The sequence below is a fragment of the Centroberyx affinis genome, unplaced genomic scaffold (assembly GCF_046629955.1).
Source record: "Centroberyx affinis isolate AG114_WGS23_722 - 3 ecotype Tasmania unplaced genomic scaffold, CSIRO-AGI_Caff_v1 ptg000472l_1, whole genome shotgun sequence".
NCBI classification, from domain to species: domain Eukaryota; kingdom Metazoa; phylum Chordata; class Actinopteri; order Beryciformes; family Berycidae; genus Centroberyx; species Centroberyx affinis.
In genome coordinates this window covers 413,909-433,843 of record NW_027279130.1, presented here as the reverse complement: position 1 = coordinate 433,843, position 19,935 = coordinate 413,909, and the positions used below count along the sequence as shown (strand labels likewise).

The 19,935-nt window shown below is 42.9% G+C and overlaps 1 protein-coding gene across 1 annotated transcript in view; it reads right to left on the bottom strand.

Annotated features, from left to right (window-relative positions):
- LOC139642382 (phospholipid phosphatase-related protein type 5-like) overlaps positions 1–19,935 on the bottom strand; it is a 71,624-nt gene that overhangs the window by 40,624 nt on the left and 11,065 nt on the right. Inside the window, exon 2 of the mRNA XM_071517197.1 lies at positions 4,384–4,516. Within this exon, the coding sequence (XP_071373298.1) occupies positions 4,384–4,516 (133 nt within the window). The remainder of the gene's footprint in view (positions 1–4,383; positions 4,517–19,935) is intronic.

Genomic DNA, 19,935 nt, shown 5'->3' with positions numbered 1-19,935 from the left:
CACCTTAGTTTCGCTCTTGTAATCTGATCCTAGGTCAGCCTAATCATCACGCAAGTTACACAGCGCTTCCGTGCGTTTCTCGTCTCGTCACGTGATCGGCGCTGATCACGGGTCTTCTCGGATCCACTCGGGTATTACACATAATGATAAACAGACCCGGGACCCGCGGTAATAGAATGGGACCCGACCCGGACCCGATTGACCATAATAAAACGTGGACCCGAACCCGTACGGGTCCCGGGTCGGGTCTTGGATCCTAGGGTCCGGGTAGACCCGTGTAGACCTCTAGACTACAGCAGCTGATTTCACTGATTAGCACACCTTGAACCAGTGAGGAAGAACTAATCAGTGAAATCACCTGGTGCAGTCTGTGGTTGGAATGAAAACCTGCATACACTCACCCCCCATGGGACATGGTTGAATAGCCCTGTTGTAAGGTATGCTCGCATTGTACATGACAAGCTAGCTACCGTAAGAGTTAATTTGAATAAACATGAGGTGCCGCAGCCTGCAGCTATACGCGGTATCTCTACGACGTGCTTCCTCACCATCAACCTGCAGCTCAGACACTAGGCATTAAGGAATATCAAATCCAAGCATGTCAAGTCAACAAGTGTGGCCTTGTGGAAAATGTTCTTCCCATGTTTTCTTGGCGAGCTCAAAGAAGCATCCTTATAGTTTGAGATGGACGGTGTGCTTGATATGCGTCAATCTCGCAACGAATCTTGTGGCTTCCCATCCATTCTTGTCGGCCAATCCACCATCTGATACATCCTCGGTTGGTAAGTAAACTTCTGGTTTCATAAACTTCTGGACGCAGATGAAGATGAGAACTTTAAGAGGTCATGAGACCGCTTTTTCGTTCATAGCATTGCTGAGACAATCATGTGATGTCTCAGCAATGATGATCTGGTTGTATTGCTATAATTGCTAAGTGTTTATTTTGGTTGTTCTAAATATGTGCATTTACCATGGGCCTTTGGATGTTTTATAACTAAAGGTAATAATACTGTCTGTTTGTGTATATTTAAATAAATAAAAACTTTAATAACTAAACTTCTGCACGCATTGGATGGTGACTTGGCAGAGGGGCAATCCAATGGGTGGGGTGTTTTGTTCCAAAACAGTGTAAAGACCAGAAAGCGACTTTTAAAAGCCAGCAATCTCAGCACCTGGAAACGTAATCGTTGAGTCATTGGTATTGATTAACAACCCTATTAACCCCTGCAGATATACAGTATTATGGTCATTTAGTGCTTTGGGGCAGTAAAAATCGTACTTATTGCACCTGTAACTCTCCGCAGCTTTCAGAGAGTGGCACAGAGGAAACGACACATCCACAGTGAATTTCTGGACAGACATTCGCATCACAGGCTCTCTCTATCAATCCGGCTACTTGAACAAGGGAGGCACGCAGCTCCACTGCTGCTTTGCCAGCAGGTGCAGCGTGAGCCCGGCCGGACAGTCGAGCCACTGTATCCTCGAGCTCTAAAACCTTTAGACTAATGCCCTCTGATCCCTCACGCAACAAATCCCTCCACATATAACTCAAAACAACTCAGGAGGGCCAAAAGGCTCAGGGAGAGGCAGGCTAGCGACGGTGCAGGGAGCTCAGCGGTAGCGAGAGACCCGACTCACCCGTCTCCGTGCAGCGGTGTTTCCGCGGTACGCATTCGGCTGTGGTCGCCCACTGTGCCAGCAACACTGCCATAACACATTATCAACAGCCACGATGCAAATGTGCTGCAATATACAGACGCGAACCCATGTAATGTGATTTCCAGATCGTCTGTGTTGAATAGCAGTTGTACGTTTAGGAGAACTGCTGCTGGTAATGCTGCTGTAAAGAAGCAGCGACAGCACACCGCAGACCCATTAGCTGATGTTGGTAAAGAGAAGCAAACGCCTCACCTCCTCTGCAGCTCGCATCAGTGAGCAGTAAGCATTTCGTTAAAGGGCAAAGGCCCTCTTCAGCCTCTCCCTCCCAATAAAAATCATAGGACATTTGCCTCCTTTCATCCAGAGCATGCGGTAGAAACCGCTGTCTCGGAATGAACCCGTTCCTGTTTGTGTTCCAGGAGGAAACCGGACTAAATTAGCATATTATATTTCTTTAATTTAATGAATATTTCCTCGAGCAGTGACGGTGGTGGTATTCCTGCTGTGGCGATCCGTCGCTGCTGAGCAAATACAAAGAAAACACAATAGTTGAAGCCATTTATCCTCCGAAAGACGATTATAACAAAAAAAGTAATTGCAAAGCGCACTTTGAGATCACACCAATTAACACCAAGACAGTCACCCCAGCACTGGACTACAGTATTATGCCTGATAACCAATTCAGACGAGGTGCGTAGGGATGAGCGGAGCTTTGGCTTGGAACGGGAGGCCTGTTAACGTTAACGAGCAGGGTGAATGGCATGCGGGATGTGTAAATGCGAGGGTAAAGCCGGGCCGCCAAGTGGATTCCCCCTCAGGGATCTAGGTAATAATCCTCTTCTGCAGCCTTATCTCGTCCTCTCACTTAAGCGTGAGAGAGAGGAGGAGGAGAGGCGAACATTTAACTGCAAAGTGCGTGTTTGACAGATTGTGCGTGCACGTGCGAGGGTGTGCGAGGGTGTGCGAGTGTGCTCGAATCAGCCAGAGTTTATTGGCGTCTTTTGCCATTTATGGGTGTATCTGCAGGCATGCATGACTGTGTGAGTGTGTGTTTGTGTGTATCAGTTTCTTTTGGTGTGTATGGAGGGGGTGTGTATCTGTATCCGTGTGCGTTTGGGCGTAAATGTGTGTTTGACATTAATGCCGTGAGTGAGACAAGAAATTAAAGTAAGAATAAAAGACAGCCAAGGACATTCAGGTATGAAATTGGCAAACAAATCCTCGTGTTGCAAATGTCGGCAGAGCAATTAATCCCGAATAAATAAGAGGAAAAAAGTAATACCTGAATAAAAGTATCTTGCTTTGACGGGGTATTCAAGGGTCTTCAAAAGTCTGAAAAAATCTTAAAATAAATTACCTAAATTTAAGGCTTTAGAAAGCATTTAAGTATCTGAAATCCAGTTATTAGAGGCCTTTATTTTTTTCACCATGCAATGGCAGGTTTCTTTGTCCACTCTTAGATTAATCCACAACAGGGTTAGTGGTATAATTTGCATCTTATCTGCTTTACTTAACATAATTGGACTTCATGTCCCTTAGCTATTAATTTCCAGGTGTCTTTCTCATTCTGCCCATTTATAGTTTCTGGACTTTCATTAGCTATGTTCAATCAGAAATAGGCGAATAATGCCAGTTTTGTTTCTTTATTTTGGTTGTTAAATTCCTCTTAAATTCAGTGCCAGGCAGCATTGCAAAGGTCTTAATAAGTGTTCAATCTGCATATTTCTGAGCAACATGGCAAAATTTATAGGAACAATTTCATTTCTCTGAATAATTTTCTCCCAGACTCACTCCATCAATTATGTTTACATGCGCACAATAATGCCACTATTGTCAACACTGCGAGTGAGGTAATCGTCCAATTCAGCTGCTTACATTATTCCACACTCTCCATAATAAGTACGACAACTAAGTGAGGGAATCAGAAGCTCAGTAGTCCGAAGCCTTCAGTGCTTTTCCAGCGGACACAAACTTGTTCGGTTGTTCTCACAAATCACCCCTCCATTAGTTTTTATGGCACTCATCTAAAAATGTCACCATTATGGTGCTTGTAGGCCGTACTGGTCTAGCCCAGCACAGACTACACTTCCCTCCAGCCTCCATATCACACCATGAGCGATGCACATGCCCTAACTCTTGTCTGGTAATGTGAACAAAATCGTGCTCCACATATGTTCTTGCCATCATGCTCACTCCAAGAGCACAATCATTTAAATATAATCAGAGTGTGGTGTTTACATGGGTCCAGGCTTACTAAAAGCATCGGCGTAGGTTTCATTTGAACTTTGGGGGAGGGGGGAGGGAGGAGGGACACGCTCTGGATCTAACTGGAGCCAGCAAATCACACTGACATTCTATGGGCATGGTGGCAGCCAAAATGAAACTCTGCTTTCCCCTCGATTCATCAGCAAGATTGAACCAAAAGATACACATTTACACAAGAAAAGTGTGCAGGTATGAAAGAGAGCGAGGAGAATTATTGGTCAGTGTGAAATATAGCAAGACAGTGCTAAACTCAACCCCTGATCTGAAGGGCAAATATTAATGAAAATATGAAATACGGCAGTCTAATTTGTTGGCAAAATGCCCTTAAAGGCAATAAAAGGAGATTTAAAGAAGTAGGGAAGGGCTCTGTTTTGCTTTTGGGGGTGACAGTTCATTCTTCACCTAATATTGAGAGGGTCCATGTCCCCCCCCACAACCCCCCTTATACCCATGACCTACCTAGGAAGCGGAAGGTCCTGCGAACCAGCGGGTTGAGGTAACAGCAGTCCCCGGTGGCCACCGTCTTCTCCGACCGGTCAAACTCTTTGGACGTGTACTGGACCAAGAACAGCACCGTCTCCGTCACCGTGATCTGCGAGGGGGGGGAGGGGGGGAAGAGAGAAAGACAGAGAGAGGGGAGAAGGGGAAAAGAGAATGCAGATGAGCCGAGGTGACTGTTGATCTGTGAGAATCGGAGTTGGCGTCGCGGGCGAAAGCCATTTTCTATACTGTCAGTCTGTCACACGGCCCGGAGCTTGTCTAATTGTTTTCTCTGCGGGCGCCATCTGTACCGCCGCAGCTGTGGCGTACATGGGAACATATTGGAGAGAGGAAGTCGGTTCACATTAGCGCGAGACGAGACGGCCAGGTGTGTGTATGCAGGTGTGTGTGTGTGTGTGTGTGTGCGCTAGGGTTAGACCGATTTATGAGGCTGATGTTGGCTTTTCGTTGAAAAAAACAGATCTGGTTCAGTCAGTGTCATCCACCTCTGACACGATGAAGTTTGATTGATTACATGTTTATTGTAGAATTGATTCATACTACACTGTTTGTCTATGGGAAGACATTAAAGGAATAGCCATGACCAAAACCATACCCTGACCTTAACCAAATTGTTTTAGTTGTCTAACTTTAAAGGAATAGTTCACCCAAAAATGAAAATTCTGTCATCATCTACTCACCCTCATGCCAAATGAAACACAGGTGAAATTTGTCCATATAACACACAGGGAGGCTGCCAGCACAACTTGGTAGCAGCCTTCTCCAAAACAACTGAAGTCAATGGGGACCTGTTCTTTAGAGTTCCAAAACAAAAACAGCCAAACAATCACACTGTGAATAGAAAGATCTATACACCATTATTTGTTGCAAATCAATCAGCTGTAGTTAGATTTGCACTGAATTATGGTGTAAATATACTGTAGGTCTTTTTGGAACTCTGAAGAACTGGTCCCCACTGACTTCAGTTGTTTTGGAGAAGTAAGTATGATTTATTTATATAGCACTTTTCAAAAAGAAGTTACAAAGTGCTTTACAAAGACATAAAAACAAGGGAAATTACCAGATAAAAAGTAGAATTGATACAGTAATCATGAAAAGCGAGGTATGGATTACAAAAACACAATAAAACAAATAAAATAAAATTCTGAAAAAGTGTGTTTTTGAGAGAGATTTGAAAGAAGAAACAGAGCTAGCCTGCCTGATCTCCTCCCGCAGGGCATTCCAGAGTTGTGGGGCCGTGATTCCAAAGGCTCGGTCTCCTCTGGTTTTTAGCCTTGACCTAGGGATTACTAACAGACCTCTGCCGGAGGATCTCAGGCTGCATTTAGGCTCGTAAGGGGTTAGTAAATCAGAGATATAATCCGGGGCCAACCCCAAACGTGCTTTAAAAGTAATCATTAAAATTTTAAAATCAATTCTAAAACGCAGAGGTAACCAGTGTAGAGATGCTAAAATAGGCGTTATGTGGACTCTTCTATTGGAATTTGTGAGTAGTCTTGCTGCAGCATTTTGAACTAGTTGGAGTTTGGAGAGGTTGTATTGAGAGAGACAGGAATACAATAGTCTAAGTGGGATGAAATGAATGCGTGGATAACAGTTTCTAGATTCTTAGCAGATAAAAAAGTTCTAATTTTCGAGATAGTTGCGAAGTTGCAGAAAGCACAATTTAACGACTGACTTCACCTGCTGGTCAAAGTTAAGTTTGCTATCAAAGATAACACCCAGATTTCTGCACTGGGGTTTGATGCAACAGGATAGAGAACCTAAGTGAGAGGAGAAATGCTCTGGAGGGGTCAGGACCTATGATAATGGCTTCTGATTTATCTGAGTTTAGCTGAAGAAGGTTTTGAGAGAGCCAGTTTTTAACATCTGTAAGACAGGATTGTATTTTGACCAGTTGTGTTGTGTTGTTGGAGTCAAACGAGAAATAGATCTGGGAGACGTCCGCATAAAAATGGAAACTGATGTTGTACTTATGAAAGATTTGACCTAGCCGTAACATATAAATGGAGAATAATAAAGGACCAAGGACTGAGCCTTGAGGCACTCCATAGGAAAATTGGGAGGAGGAGGATTTAAAGTTACCAATGGCCACACAGAATTTCCTATTAGAAAGATAGGAACAAAACCAATCTAAAACTGCACCTGATAAGCCAACCCAATGCTTAAGACGTTCAGTTAAAATCACATGGTCAACTGTATCAAAAGCTGCAGCAAGATCTAAAAGCAATAAAACAGATGTTAGGCCATTGTCAGCTGCTAAAAGAATATCATTGAGGACTCTAAGAAGTGCTGACTCAGTGCTATGACCCGCCCTAAAACCTGACATGACCTGAAATTTATCAAAGAGCCCGTTGCCACTCATATGATCGATGAGCTGACCAGCGACTATTTTTTCCAGGACCTTAGCCAGGAAGGGAAGTTTAGATATTGGGCGGAAATTATTTAAAACGGACGAATCAAGAGATGGCTTTCTGACAAGTGGTCGAACTGTAGCGGATTTAAAAGTGAATGAAATATTTCTTTAAAGAAGTGAGTTGGAAGAAAGTCTAGTTGGAGGATGACTTCATTTTAGTAATGACACTGGTTAGATGCCAAGTAGTGACTGACTTAAATACTAGCAGGGTGCAAGGTGTTTTATAGCAAAGGGTTAGGGTTAGGTCAGGGAGAGCAGTGGGTCTCAACGTGGGGTCCGGGGACCACCAGGGGTCCTTGAGGGGGTTGCAGGGGGTCCCCAGCAAACTGATGAATTGTTAAACTTCAGCATTATTTCATTTACAAGAAGTGAACACAATTAGAGAATGTAGAAGAATGTCTATTTTGATCATAGTTTCTCTGTTATCTCTCTACCTACAATACAGATAGTCATGGAATTCTGGACAAAATCATATCTGACAATAAAAATATTCTCAGATTTGGGTCTTGAGAGACAAAACCTCATCAAATGGGAGTTTGTCGCCCTAATACGGACTAAATTAGGGGTTCTTGATATGAAAAAGGTTGAGAATCACTGCTTTATACCATAGGAAACCAAAGAGACAAGAGAGGATAAAGATCTAATGTTGTTGAGTGCAGCTTCCTCTGGACGGAGCGCTAACTCCCTGCAGTTTAGGACACAGTTTGAACCCTAGTTTGTATCAGTCTGTATTAGCAAGTTATGTGTAGTGTGTGTGTGTGTGTGTTACCAATATCGGCGCACTGTCAATAAGTGACAGCTAACATACTTTCCTGCCAGCAGCACCACAGCTCGCCAACCACATTACACCGGCTCCTGTTCTCCATCGGACCGCGGCCACCGGCGACCCCCGAGCCTGCCGACATACAGCCGCTTTAACAAGGCGCCGGCGGCTCCGAGATCAAAAGCCCGCTCGGTTGCCAAAAGGCCCGTCGGCGGGCCAACTGCGGCGCACCGACTTATCTGGACCCCGAGGGCGAACGGTTTAGCGCTGGGACGGCGGCCACCAGCAGTCAAGCCGCGGCTCTTGCCCCGCATCGGCGTCCCGCACGTCCGCTGTCATCGGGATTATGACAGCGCGCGATATTTAGACGTGAATTATCGTCTTAGACCGCGGATCCGTCGTTACATGAAGCGAGGCGTTTGTGTGCCAAATTGAAAAAAGTGAGCAAGTGTCACTTTGAAGCTTCCGATGAAAACAAATGGTGGTACTCTTTAAGGGCTAAAAGGCAATTAAAATTCTTGGTTGTCAAAATGATAACACTATTTATCCCTCTAGATATTAGAGATGGTGGTTGATGAACTTTTAGGAGAACAGGTGAAAATGTGCGAGAAACGAAATAAATTATTGATTGAAGCGGCCTTCTCCGCATATCTGCACAGTACATGTTTTGTTTTTTTTGTATCACATATCTTTATTGATTTTGAACATCATTTTTCCAAAATGGGCTGGTTGCATCATTCAAGTCTCCCTCGAAACAACTTCCCTCCCTCCCCCCCCGCCCCCCCCCCCCCATGAACTCTGAGCCTGCACAGTACATGTTAAATAATTGATCAAAATGCAGATTGAATTATTCATATCTCATTTATTTGACCTGTTCAGTTATTTATTTGTGTATTTATTTCAGTATTACTTTTTTATTTCTTTCTTTTTTTTTTTTTTTTTCTCTGTGAATATGGTAATAAGGAGGGTTCAGCGGAGAGGAAAATGCAACCGCAATCACACTGGTTTTCTCCAGACCGTGAAAAACAGTAAGGATTTGCCGGTGGCTTTTGGCCGGGGCCGCCGCTTGTAATCTGCCACGAAACGTTAAAGCTAAACACGAGAGAATATTTAACCGTGCAAATGAATGGCTTTGGTCAGACAGATGGCCGACAAATGGACCGGAGACACTGGAATCGCTGGTAGACAGAGCAGGAGAGAAGAGCCTGGCTGATCTTAACCTAAAAGGTCTTAAAAGGGTTTGAAGTTGAGGAAAAACGAGTTTACTTTTTTTATTTTCTCCTTTAATTGTCAAGGTTGTGTCATTCAGATGCGGTTTGGATTGGGTTTAGGTCCAGACTGGGTGTAAGTGTAGGAGTGAGGGACATTACATCCAACAGAAAATTAACATTGATGAAGCCAGATAGCGCAGTTTGGTTTAGACTCTAGTTTCTGGCAGACACAAAATTCTATTTTGTAATGAAGGACAATTTTTGTTACCTAATCAGTGGCATTTTGTGCAGTCATGTGATTTTGCATTATATGACATTGCAGATGCACATCATGTTTTACTTCCTAAGTAACTTTGGTTAACAACACGATATTTCTCTAGAGGGAAACTGTGCTGTAGTTCAGCTTCTTCCAGTGTGAACGAACTGTAGCTTGTCGAACTAAACTGTTCACAGCGGTGTTTCCCCAACACTGCTGTGTGTGTGAATGTCAACCTAGCCAGCGACTGAAACCTGGGCAATGTATCAAGGCCCTTAGCAGTTGTCAGTAATGATATACACAACTCAGCCTCTGAAATAGCCTTGCAGGAGGGGATGTAGCTTAAGTGCATAAGATATAAACGACACAAGGGTTTGTACCATGGCCCCTAGGTGAAATTCCATGACTTTTCATAACTAAGTTGGAGCACTAAAATGTTTTTTCCTGATCTCTGGTGCCAGCTGATGTCACCACCTGTTGTACTCTATAGAGTGACATCACCTGGCACCAAAGACCAGCCAATAGAAGATGGCCATTTCAGTACCCTACTTTTCACCATTAGATCTCAGGTTTCACCACAAATTTGGGTTTGAGGTTTAGTTACTCTTTAATGTTGTTTTTCTAAAGGGGTGAATGGTCTGGTTTCCAAACACAACTAATGCTTGATTAGTTTGATTTTCAAGGAATTCCATAACCACAGGGAACCCTGGTATGCTGACTTACTCCGACTGCGTGATGCATCACATCTAGAGGAAATGGGGATTGCACCGCATGCTGAGAAAAACGGTTCAATATTCACAGCTCCTGCACCTCGCAGACAACCTTATTTCAAACTAAATGAAACCCTATAAACTGACGGGAAAGACAAAATAAAGCCGCTTTGTTTTCCCGTCTTTATTCTGCACTCTGCTGAAATAGGGCGAGACTGAGGCGGCGGGGGCAAAAAAAAAAAAAAAAAAAACTTTGAATCAACAAATAATAATGAAAAAGGTCTGAGTTCATTCCCTCGACATCTTCCCCAGGCTATCATCATGGCGGACTGTCTGCTGGGCTTTTTTGCTTCCCTTGCCGGGGTCAAATGATAAAACTTAATAATAACGTCTTCATTTATATAACGTTTTCTTATGCCAGACTTGAATTAGTGCAAGGTTATATAAGAGGAAAACAAAATAAAGGCTAAACAGGAGCGCAATGGGCGAAATCCAATTACATAAAAGCCTTAATGTGTAACTATGGTGCTTTCTGTGCATATGTACGGCCCTCTGTAGACCTCTGAATGTGAATACTATACACACATAATTTGCATAATATGCATATAAGACATAAATTCACATATTTGTTTTCTCCATATTCTCATTATCTTTCTCATTTGTGATCAATTGCATATATCTTGATATTTTTTATAATTTCTCACTTACTGGATACTGCATACATTTCATTTTTTTTTAGTATATTTCCATATTGTACATATTTTAATTCATTTTTCTTTGTCTCAGTACGGGTTGTTGTAATTGCTTTAACCTTATAATGATGTGAGTCACATTTTTCCATTCATTTCTACTTAACGAGTTCTTGAAACATTGGAATTGTTGGCTGCATTATATTTAATACATAAGTATAGTTTAGTTCAACACTGAGGAGATGATGAAAATGTCTCACTCCAGAAGAGATTGCGGGGGAAAATTGAGATAACAAACACCGACACAAACAACATCTAAGACTCGACAAGGAGAAGTTTATAAAAACAACATAGGCGACTCTTTGAATAACAAGTTAGGGAAATGAAATGAAGTGAGAATGTGGTAGTGTGCGGGAGGGTGTGTGTGTGTGTGTGTGTGTGTGTGTGTTGTGCTTTTGCAGGGAAACAAACCTGCACAGACTGTCTCCATATTAAATTTTTCGAGAGAGGAAGATTCATTATGATAGATGCGACCTCATCAGCACTTCAAATAAAAGGAGCAACGTGTGTTTTTTTTGACAGACAGCAAATTAATCATATGAGCGTTAGGGTTTGACCGATATGGGTTTGCCGATATTTTGAGCTGATATCATTAAATTTGACCATTTAAATGCCAAAAAAAATGCAAAATTCAGTGTTTCCCCCAGAATTTTATTCTAGACAGGATGGAAAAGCATTTAGCCCATCATGGGACACTAAAACTCTCTATTGAAATCCAGCATGATAGTAATAATAGCACATAATAATCATGCATGCTTGTGTTGAATGCGATCAAAATGTATCAGAGTCAGTTCAGGTTCAGCTTCCCATAGACAATCGGTGTAGTATTGATCAATTTTACAATAAATATGTAATCAATCAATCATTAGTGTTCCAGTATCCCTTTAAATCAGATTGAACCAGAGCCTGCAGAATATATACACATACAGTACTGTGCAAAAGTCTTAGGCATATGTCAAAGATATCCATAAAGCGAAGATGCTTTCAAAACGAATGAAATGAAAAGTTTCTGAATATCAAAAAATGTACAATAAACAGCAGTCTACTGACACACTAATGCAGAAAACAAATAAACATCTAAGACTTCTAAGAAATGTCTATAAAAAAAAATCTAGGGTGCCTAAGTCTTTAGCACAGCACTGTATATATACAGAAGCAAAGTAATATATGACTAGTGGAAGAAAGCATCTCAATTCCCTTGGCGAGACGGTGGAGTGTTAAGTGGCTATATCTGTAAAGGAAAGCGCTCCCATCCCCACCTGAAACCGTTAACATTTACTCAGGTGTCGAGCCAGAATTAGAATCTGATTTGCAGTTGCCAATGGAAACCGGCCGAGTGGCAAAAACAACTGTATTTTTTTTTAAACGGCGGATTGCAGGTACGGTGGAGGCAGATTTACCAAACCTCTGGAAATAAAGACCTGTACGGTATAGTGGAGTCGATAACAACCACCCCCCCCACCTCACCCCGCGGTTGTTGTGTCAGCGGGCCATTTTCTAACAGCTCTCTGCAGGGGAGAGAGAGAGAGAGAGAGAGAGAGAGCCGCATGGGGCTGTTTCAGAGGGAGGAGGCCAGGCTGGAGGGTTGGACTGGCGCTGCTGGGTAAAGCTCATTGTGTTCTCGGTAAGGACTTGTGCTTTCCAGCGCTGCGGCCCGGAGCGAACGGAGGGATTAATCTTTAACTCGCAGGGTCCGCAGGTCCCCCCCCCCCCCCACGCCCCCCTACCCCCTCAGCCGGGACTTGCGCCCGACGACCTCCTGACCTCGTCCCCGGTCTTACAGTCTAGCGTTTTCCGCCTGGCCGGACACCCGGACGCGCCGAGTTCTGTCAGTGCATACACCAGAGGAGCATGCCCAAGAGTGTGTGTGTGTGTGTGTGTGTGTGTGTTTGCGGTCAGGATAAGCCCACTGAGGCCTGAGGAGGAAGCCTTAGCAGAAGCATTGCCCTGCGCTCAGGTGCGCTCGTGCTGCTCGTGGTGATTTATTCAAGTTGACTAGCGGAGAGGGGGGGAGGGAGGGGGGCAGGTGGAGGAGGAGGAGGAGAGGAGGAGAGGAGGGAGGAAGACAAGGAGATTAGAGATAGCTTGAAATGGGTTTTGAAGGCCGAGACCGAGATGGGTTTTTTTTTTTTTTTTTGGATTCAACCTGCTAATATTTTGTGCAAATGCCTTTCAATTTGAGCAATTTCATGCCCCGAAATTTCCAAGGATTCAATGTTTCACCCAGAAGTCTATTCTAAAAGCCTCGGAGACAGCATGGAGACCATTATAGGACACTAAAACTCTCCACTTGAAACCTAAAAACCTAAAAGTTTACCCACCTGCATGAGGTCAATTTATAGTAAACATTAGGGTTAAACCGATATGGGTCTTTGAGGGCGGATACTGGGATTTTTGTCATTGAAGCAACTGATAGCGGATATCTTTAAATTTGACAATGTTCATGCCTAAAAATTCACACCACGCCGGAATGATTTATGTGGTCGGACATCTGATATAAAAATAATCACAATATTCACTAGCTGGGGTCAGGGAGGAAGCTCACTGACTGGCCGACAGCCAGTATCGACCCCATGTATCAGCAAAGCCATATATCAGCCTGATCCTAATAGAGACTACGAGGACAGGTGAGTTAGGCTACAGCTGGAATGGGGAAGAGAGAGAAAAAAAAACGTGTGAGAGAGAGAGAGTACTAGAACAGGGGAAGGCGGAGGATTGAGGCCACACACAAGCGCATGGAAATCTCCCGCCTCCTCCCTCCCTCTCTCCTGCCGCTCCACATCGATCTTTTCCCGCCTCCTCTTTTTTTTTCAGAGGAAGGGCCCGGATAAGAGGCCCCCGGGCCTCGCCGGAGCCCACGAGGCCTCGGAATCTAGGTTACAGACACCACTGGTCTGGTCCGGGCCGAGCCGGCCTCCGCGCTCGACTCCTCGCGCTTCTAAAAAGAGCTTCCCGGGCTAGAAAGTGGAAGCGTGGCTAATGGGGCGATAAAGCAGAGGCAGAGGAAGAGAGGAAGGTTGTTGATGAATACCTAAGGCTTGCATCATTTGGGTGCACTCAAGTTTTACTACCTGTGTCTTGGCTGGCTACAATCAATGCACTTTGACTAAAACGGCTCTGGGATTTTATCTGTTTGATACCAAATGCTGAAGGTAAAACATGAAAATCACCAAAACTGGAATTACAAGGTTTTAACTTGACATCAACAAAATTTGAGCATTACAAAATGTAAAACAGCATCAGTCTTGTAGCAACTGATGATGTAATAACTTGTCAAAATATAATATGATGTAACCCTAACCCATTACATTGTAAAACATTATTACAGCTATTCCAGCCATTACTACATTACAAGGGATGCAACTTTTTTAATTATTACAATTTCAGTCTGAAGAAGGTATAATATAATCTGGTTTTAGGTTTTATTACATTTTGACAAGTTTTTTCATCATCCAACATTATCAGTTGCTACGAGCCTCTAAAACTAGTTTGTGCTTCAAAAGGAAATCATGTCTGAAGCATCTTAGCGGCTCAAAGGTCGAAGGTATTTATAATGTCATGGATTCTTGCCGGTGACCTTTTTTTGCATGTAAGCCCTCCCTATCTCTCTCTCTTTCCACCGTCTCCTATCTCACAAAGTGGAAATACCATGGAAAAACAGTCTGTAAAAAATGAATTCATTGTACTTTGCGAGATCAGTCTGTGCTCTATCCCATTACCATGGCCAATGGCATTAGCAGCAGCAGATTAAATGCCATGGTCTATGTTTTACTGCATTAAAAACAACAGTGATCAGGGTATGGATTAGCCTCATGCGACCCGCCTGTGTAATCCTTTGACCGTTGGCTGACTGCTGGCTGTGAATGTTTTCTATGGGTCATGCAAATACAGAGGGATAATGACAGGATTTGAACAGCCTGTTGGGGGGAAAATGTGTTTTTTCTCAGCATGATGAAAACATTTTTACAGCAAAAGAGGTGGATTATCATAAGGGTGTGCTTATGCACAATTGGGCTTGGTACAAAAGGAGGGACTGTGTATGAGACAATCTCGGTAGATGATACATTGGAAAAAGTGAAAAGGGAAATAAGTCAGAAAAAGGATGTGAACAATGTCCTTTTGAAAGATTCATAAAACTAACTTTGCAGCTATTTTATGAGGTAAGTGGCTTGTGGTTCAAGCAACAATAACACACACAACCGTATTTTTGGGTCAAAATTACAATTAGAACGTAAACAAATTTGTGTCCTTTCTTGGGAAAACTCCATGGCATCATTTTATACTTAAAGGATAAGGCCGGTGTTTTTTAATGCATTGCTTACCGTCAACAAATCCTATGAAAATAAGAAAATCAACAATGCGTTTGTTCTACTCCCGTTACTGTCTGACTTCCCATGTACCGTTTTTAGCCTTCAACCCGGAAGTAATTAGCTCCAATTGTAAGCTAAAAATCGCTGCAAAAAGTCAGGCGTTAAAGTCAGTAGTTATTACCAAATCAAATTCAAATGGGAACAAATTCTTCATTACGCCGGGGACTATTTTCGGTGCTACGGAACTACTTTCCTGAGATCGCAAATGTCTTTACAGCCGGCTTATTAAGTTGTTTGAGGAAAAAGTCGGCTGGCCCGGTGCATCGTGATGATGAAATATGCAGCATGGCTCTTTGACGTGTTTTTAATCGTTTTTTTTAATATAATGGAGTTCTATGGCTGCTGGGACATGGCTGCATTGGGCACCGGCTACATGGACGAGACTTGTTGGCAAAACAAAATCATTGCTGATTTTGTTATTTTCATAGGATTTGTTGACGGTAAGCAATGCATTAAAAAACACTGGCCTTATCCTTTAATTTAACTAAAACAAACAAAGCTTTAATGTAATAAAATGACATTTAAAACCAAAAAATCCTAATTTTTGCAGATGATTCTGTATTTAGGTTTCCTCACAAGAGCAATCAATAGAAGGGGGTCAAGAGTGATGTGTGAAAGGGGGGATTAGGCACAGATTATTGTTAAGCATCCATTTCAGACACTCAAAACACACTGCATAATGACACATAGTCTATCATATTTAGGGCACTGATAGCCTCCATTGCTCTGCTGATTACATCTTAATGGGTCTCAGTACACAGAGAGCCTTCTGCTATAGATAGACACTTTTCCCAGGGTTTTAAAGAGGCTTACGGGGTAGCATGACCAGTTTGGTGGGTTTTGTACAGAAATGGGGGTTGAAGACCATTTAAGATTGCCTTCAGGAGCAAACATTACACTTTACTGGGCTGCATTCAGAAGGTCAAAGCAAAGAAGAAATGTGGATTTCATTCGCAGGCCATATTGCAGTAAAAGATGAACCACCGAGCAGTTAATTGGAAGGAAAAAACCCAGAGATTGAGATCAAACTCATGTAGCTCTTCTCTCCAAGAGTCAACACCCCATCACCAAAGTGCTCTCTCCCTCCCTTTACGGCATCATCGGTTTATGATCTATGTCGTATAACTCTGGCTGAAGGATGGGTGAGGAACAGAGTCTCTAGAGGCTGCTGGTGTTAAAGTGTTTGTGGCTGCTGAATGCAGCAGAACTCCACAGCAACACAAAGTCTGGTTCCAGTCAGTAATGATACATCTACCCTGTTCCTCTGGTAGGATTTAACCTCATTTACAGGGTTGGAGACTAACAGATTACATGTGCACTTGATTACAGTAATCTAATAGCAAAGCAATGGTCCATTGCAGTTACTAAAAATAGTAATGACAAATTACAAATACTTGGAACAAAGATTGATACTGCTTGTAGACTACAGTAACACAGTTCATGTCTGCAAATAAGAATGAGTACTTTAATTAAATATTATATGGACTTTTGGAATTAGGATTTTGGGGCCTGAGAGAATTGATGGCAAACTGTAGAGTGACACACTCTCAGTCTGCAGAAAGGAACAACAATGACAACAAAAAAGGCCAACAAAGTTTGAGTACTCCAGTGGATTACATTACTACTATTTGTATTGAATGTTTTTGTATTGTAGTCTATTCCTTTTTCCCGCATTTCCCTTTTTAGATGTCTGCGGCCAGTAGAGGACATCCTACAAGGAAAAGGAAAATGTCAAATGCCACTCTTGTGACAACTCAAATACGGCTTTTGCTTCTCCCTTCTTTGAGACAGTCGTCCCCCACTGCTGTCACCGACCCTATTATGCCAGGTTAGAGACTTTTCAAAAGGAACATAAAGGAGGGATGAGGGAAGGGCTGAAAGAAAGAAAGAAAGAAAGAGGAACTACAGGTAGAGCACATAAAAAGATTCCATTGAGGTTGCAGTCTTGTCTGAATGGCGATGGGGCTTGTATCTAACTGCTTCCAGTGACATTATTACACTCTATTTATGGCTTTCTGCTCCTCCGGCTCCACCATTCTCTCCTCTGCTAATGGTAAATGAATGGATTTATGTTCTGCTTGGTAGCCTGGCAACAAATCCATAAAAGTCAGACTCCATGAGAAAGCAAACAGGCTAATAGTAGAGCTAGTTGGCCGGACACAACCCGCCCATACTGATCGACGCAGTCTCATCAAATCTGGTGAAATGAGCACAAACTCTGAAACGCGTGCATGTTGTGTTCACAAATGATGTCGACACTTTGTTCCTCCACCGCAAATTCGATTATGTGACAACAGCACAAACTGGACATGCCATTTTCGCCTTTTCATCTAGCTAACGGTTAAGTTTAGGGAAGTAAACAACTTTGGTTAGGTTTAAGCAACTAAAACTTTGGTTAAAGGAATAGTTCACCCAAAAATGAAAATTCTGTCATCATCTCCTCCCCCTCATGCCAGTTGAAACACAGGTGAAGTTTGTCCATATAACACACAGGGAGGTTTCCAGCACAACTCCATAGCAGCCTTCTCCAAAACAACTGAAGTCAGTGGGGACCAGTTCTTCAGAGTTCCAAAAAGACCTACAGTATATTTACACCATCATTTAGTGCAAATCTTAACTACAGCTGATTGATTTGCAACAAATAATGGTGTATAGGTCTTTCTATTCACAGTGTGATTGTTTGGCTGTTTTTGTTTTGGAACTCTAAAGAACAGGTCCCCATTGACTTCAGTTGTTTTGGAGAAGGCTGCTACCAAGTTGTGCTGGAAACCTCCCTGTGTGTTATATGGACTAACAAATTTCACCTGTGTTTCATTTGGCATGTGGGTGAGTAGATGATGGCAGAATTTTCATTTTTGGGTGAACTATTCCTTTAAAGTTAGACAACTAAAACAATTTGGTTAAGGTCAGGGTATGGTTTTGGTCATGGTTAAATATGTAAAACTTTCACTACAATGAAAACACTCACAGTAGAACTCTTTTTGGCAATTGAGCAATCTCCGTTCAAGAGCAACGCCCTCCAGTGGGTGAAGCTCTCGGCCAGATGGGCATACATTTTTGCTTTCGGAAGTTACTGAGTGGAAGACACTCTGATCCCTTGTACAATTAGCGTTAACATGTATCCTAGGTGTTTCATATTGTTTTATCTCAGCTGGTTTAACTAGAAAGGTCAATGGAGAGTCTAAGAGGGCCAACAAAGTGTCAATTGAAATTCACCAGTCAGTTGATGGCGGCTTGGCCCTTCCGGTGTTAAAACCACTGCAGCTCCTTCTATTCATCCTTCAGTCAAAAGTCTCTCATGTTTCCAGCTTGTTCAGAAAACAGCAGCTAGGATTTCAACTGGTGCCAAATGAAGAGATATATAACCCCAGATTTTACCATCTCTGGTTATAAATTATGGCTCAGTCATGACTAGGCCCCTAGCTACACTCGTTCCCTCTTAGTTCCCTATTGGACATGAGCCCGAAATCCTCTAGAGCCAAAGTACTCAATTCCGGTCCTGCAGGTTTTTGTTCCTCCCTCGAGCCTCGAGGACCAGAATTGAGTACCTAGGCTCGAGAACCTCTGACTGCCCCTCAGTCTAGACTTGCGACTAAAGGTGATTGAAACTGACCGTTCCTCAGTCTAGACTCACGACAAACGGTGATTGATTCTGACTGTCCCTCAGTCTTTTTAAGGGCATCAAAGCTAGAAAACCTGTAAGGTGATGTCAGTAAAAAACACACAGCACACTCATGTTGTCACATTTGGACATGTCACAAATGTTACATGTGACATTTACCAACCCGGCCGGTCTGTGCTGCTTCATACCAAAAGATACCAAAGAGACCAGAGAGGAAAAAGATCTAACGTTGGTGGGTCCAGCTTTCTCTGGACAGAGACTCACTGCTGTTGAGGAGACAGCTTGTGTCTCACTCTTTTCACTTGTTTCGATTCATCATTCCCTGTGTGGAGAAGATTTCCCGCCACTGACCATACCCAAAACCATAATTTCATTTGGGCAAATAGGGTGAATCTACGACATTGCAATTGATGCTGATGATGAGAGGCTCTTCTCTGTTGCAGCCCCGCTTTGTGATTTAAGCCGATAAGACGGGTGTATTCTTACATAAAAATCTTGCCTAGAACAGCTTTAAAACTAGCAAGGAGTTTTGAATGGGAACTCATCAAAATGAATAGTCGGCATACTCATGCGCGGGAAACGAGCGAAATCAAGTGTCTGCTGACAATTCAGTCTGACAAACTTTATAGTAATGACAGCCGCTGTACAAAACTGCCTTCTCCTCAGCTGTTTCCTCAGTTGACGATGACAACTTCATCCTGCGTTTTGAAAAGTAAGTGCATAAAATAATGCGATTTCCCCAACACTTGGCATCTTTCTAATGGAAGTATAGATTTGGAGTGGAAGTGATGTGCACAGCAAGCTGCGCTCTGCAAGAGAAAGAGCAATTTGACCTCGGTGGAGATGCTCGTTACTGGCAGGTAAAATTATAATCCATAACTAGACAGTGTGGACATGAGATGCATGCTAATGCCAGGTATAAACAAGACCGTAGATACGCAATTACACCTGAACCTGATCTTTCTAGGTCTCTTTCTTTTGAACACCATGAGAGGGCAAACACACTAGACCAGTGGTTCTCAAACATGGGGTCGGAGGACCACCAGGGGTCCATGAGGGAGTTCCAGGGGGTCCCCAGAAAAATTGATGAATTGTTAAACTTCAGCATTATTTCATTTATAAGAAGTTAACTCAGTTAGAGAATGTAGAAGAATGACTGTTTTGATCATAGTTTCTCTGTTACCTCTCTACAGTACAGAGAGTCTTGGTATTCTGGACAAAGTCATATGTAGCAATACAAATATTCTCCGATTTAGGTACGAGATACAAAATCTCATCTCAAATGGGGGTCCGTGGCTCTAATGTGGACTAAAGTAAGGGTCCTTGATATGAAGACGGTTGAGAATCACTGCACTAGACCTCACTGGCCGGGCAGAACCCTCGCACACCGAGATACTGGATGACATACAGTAA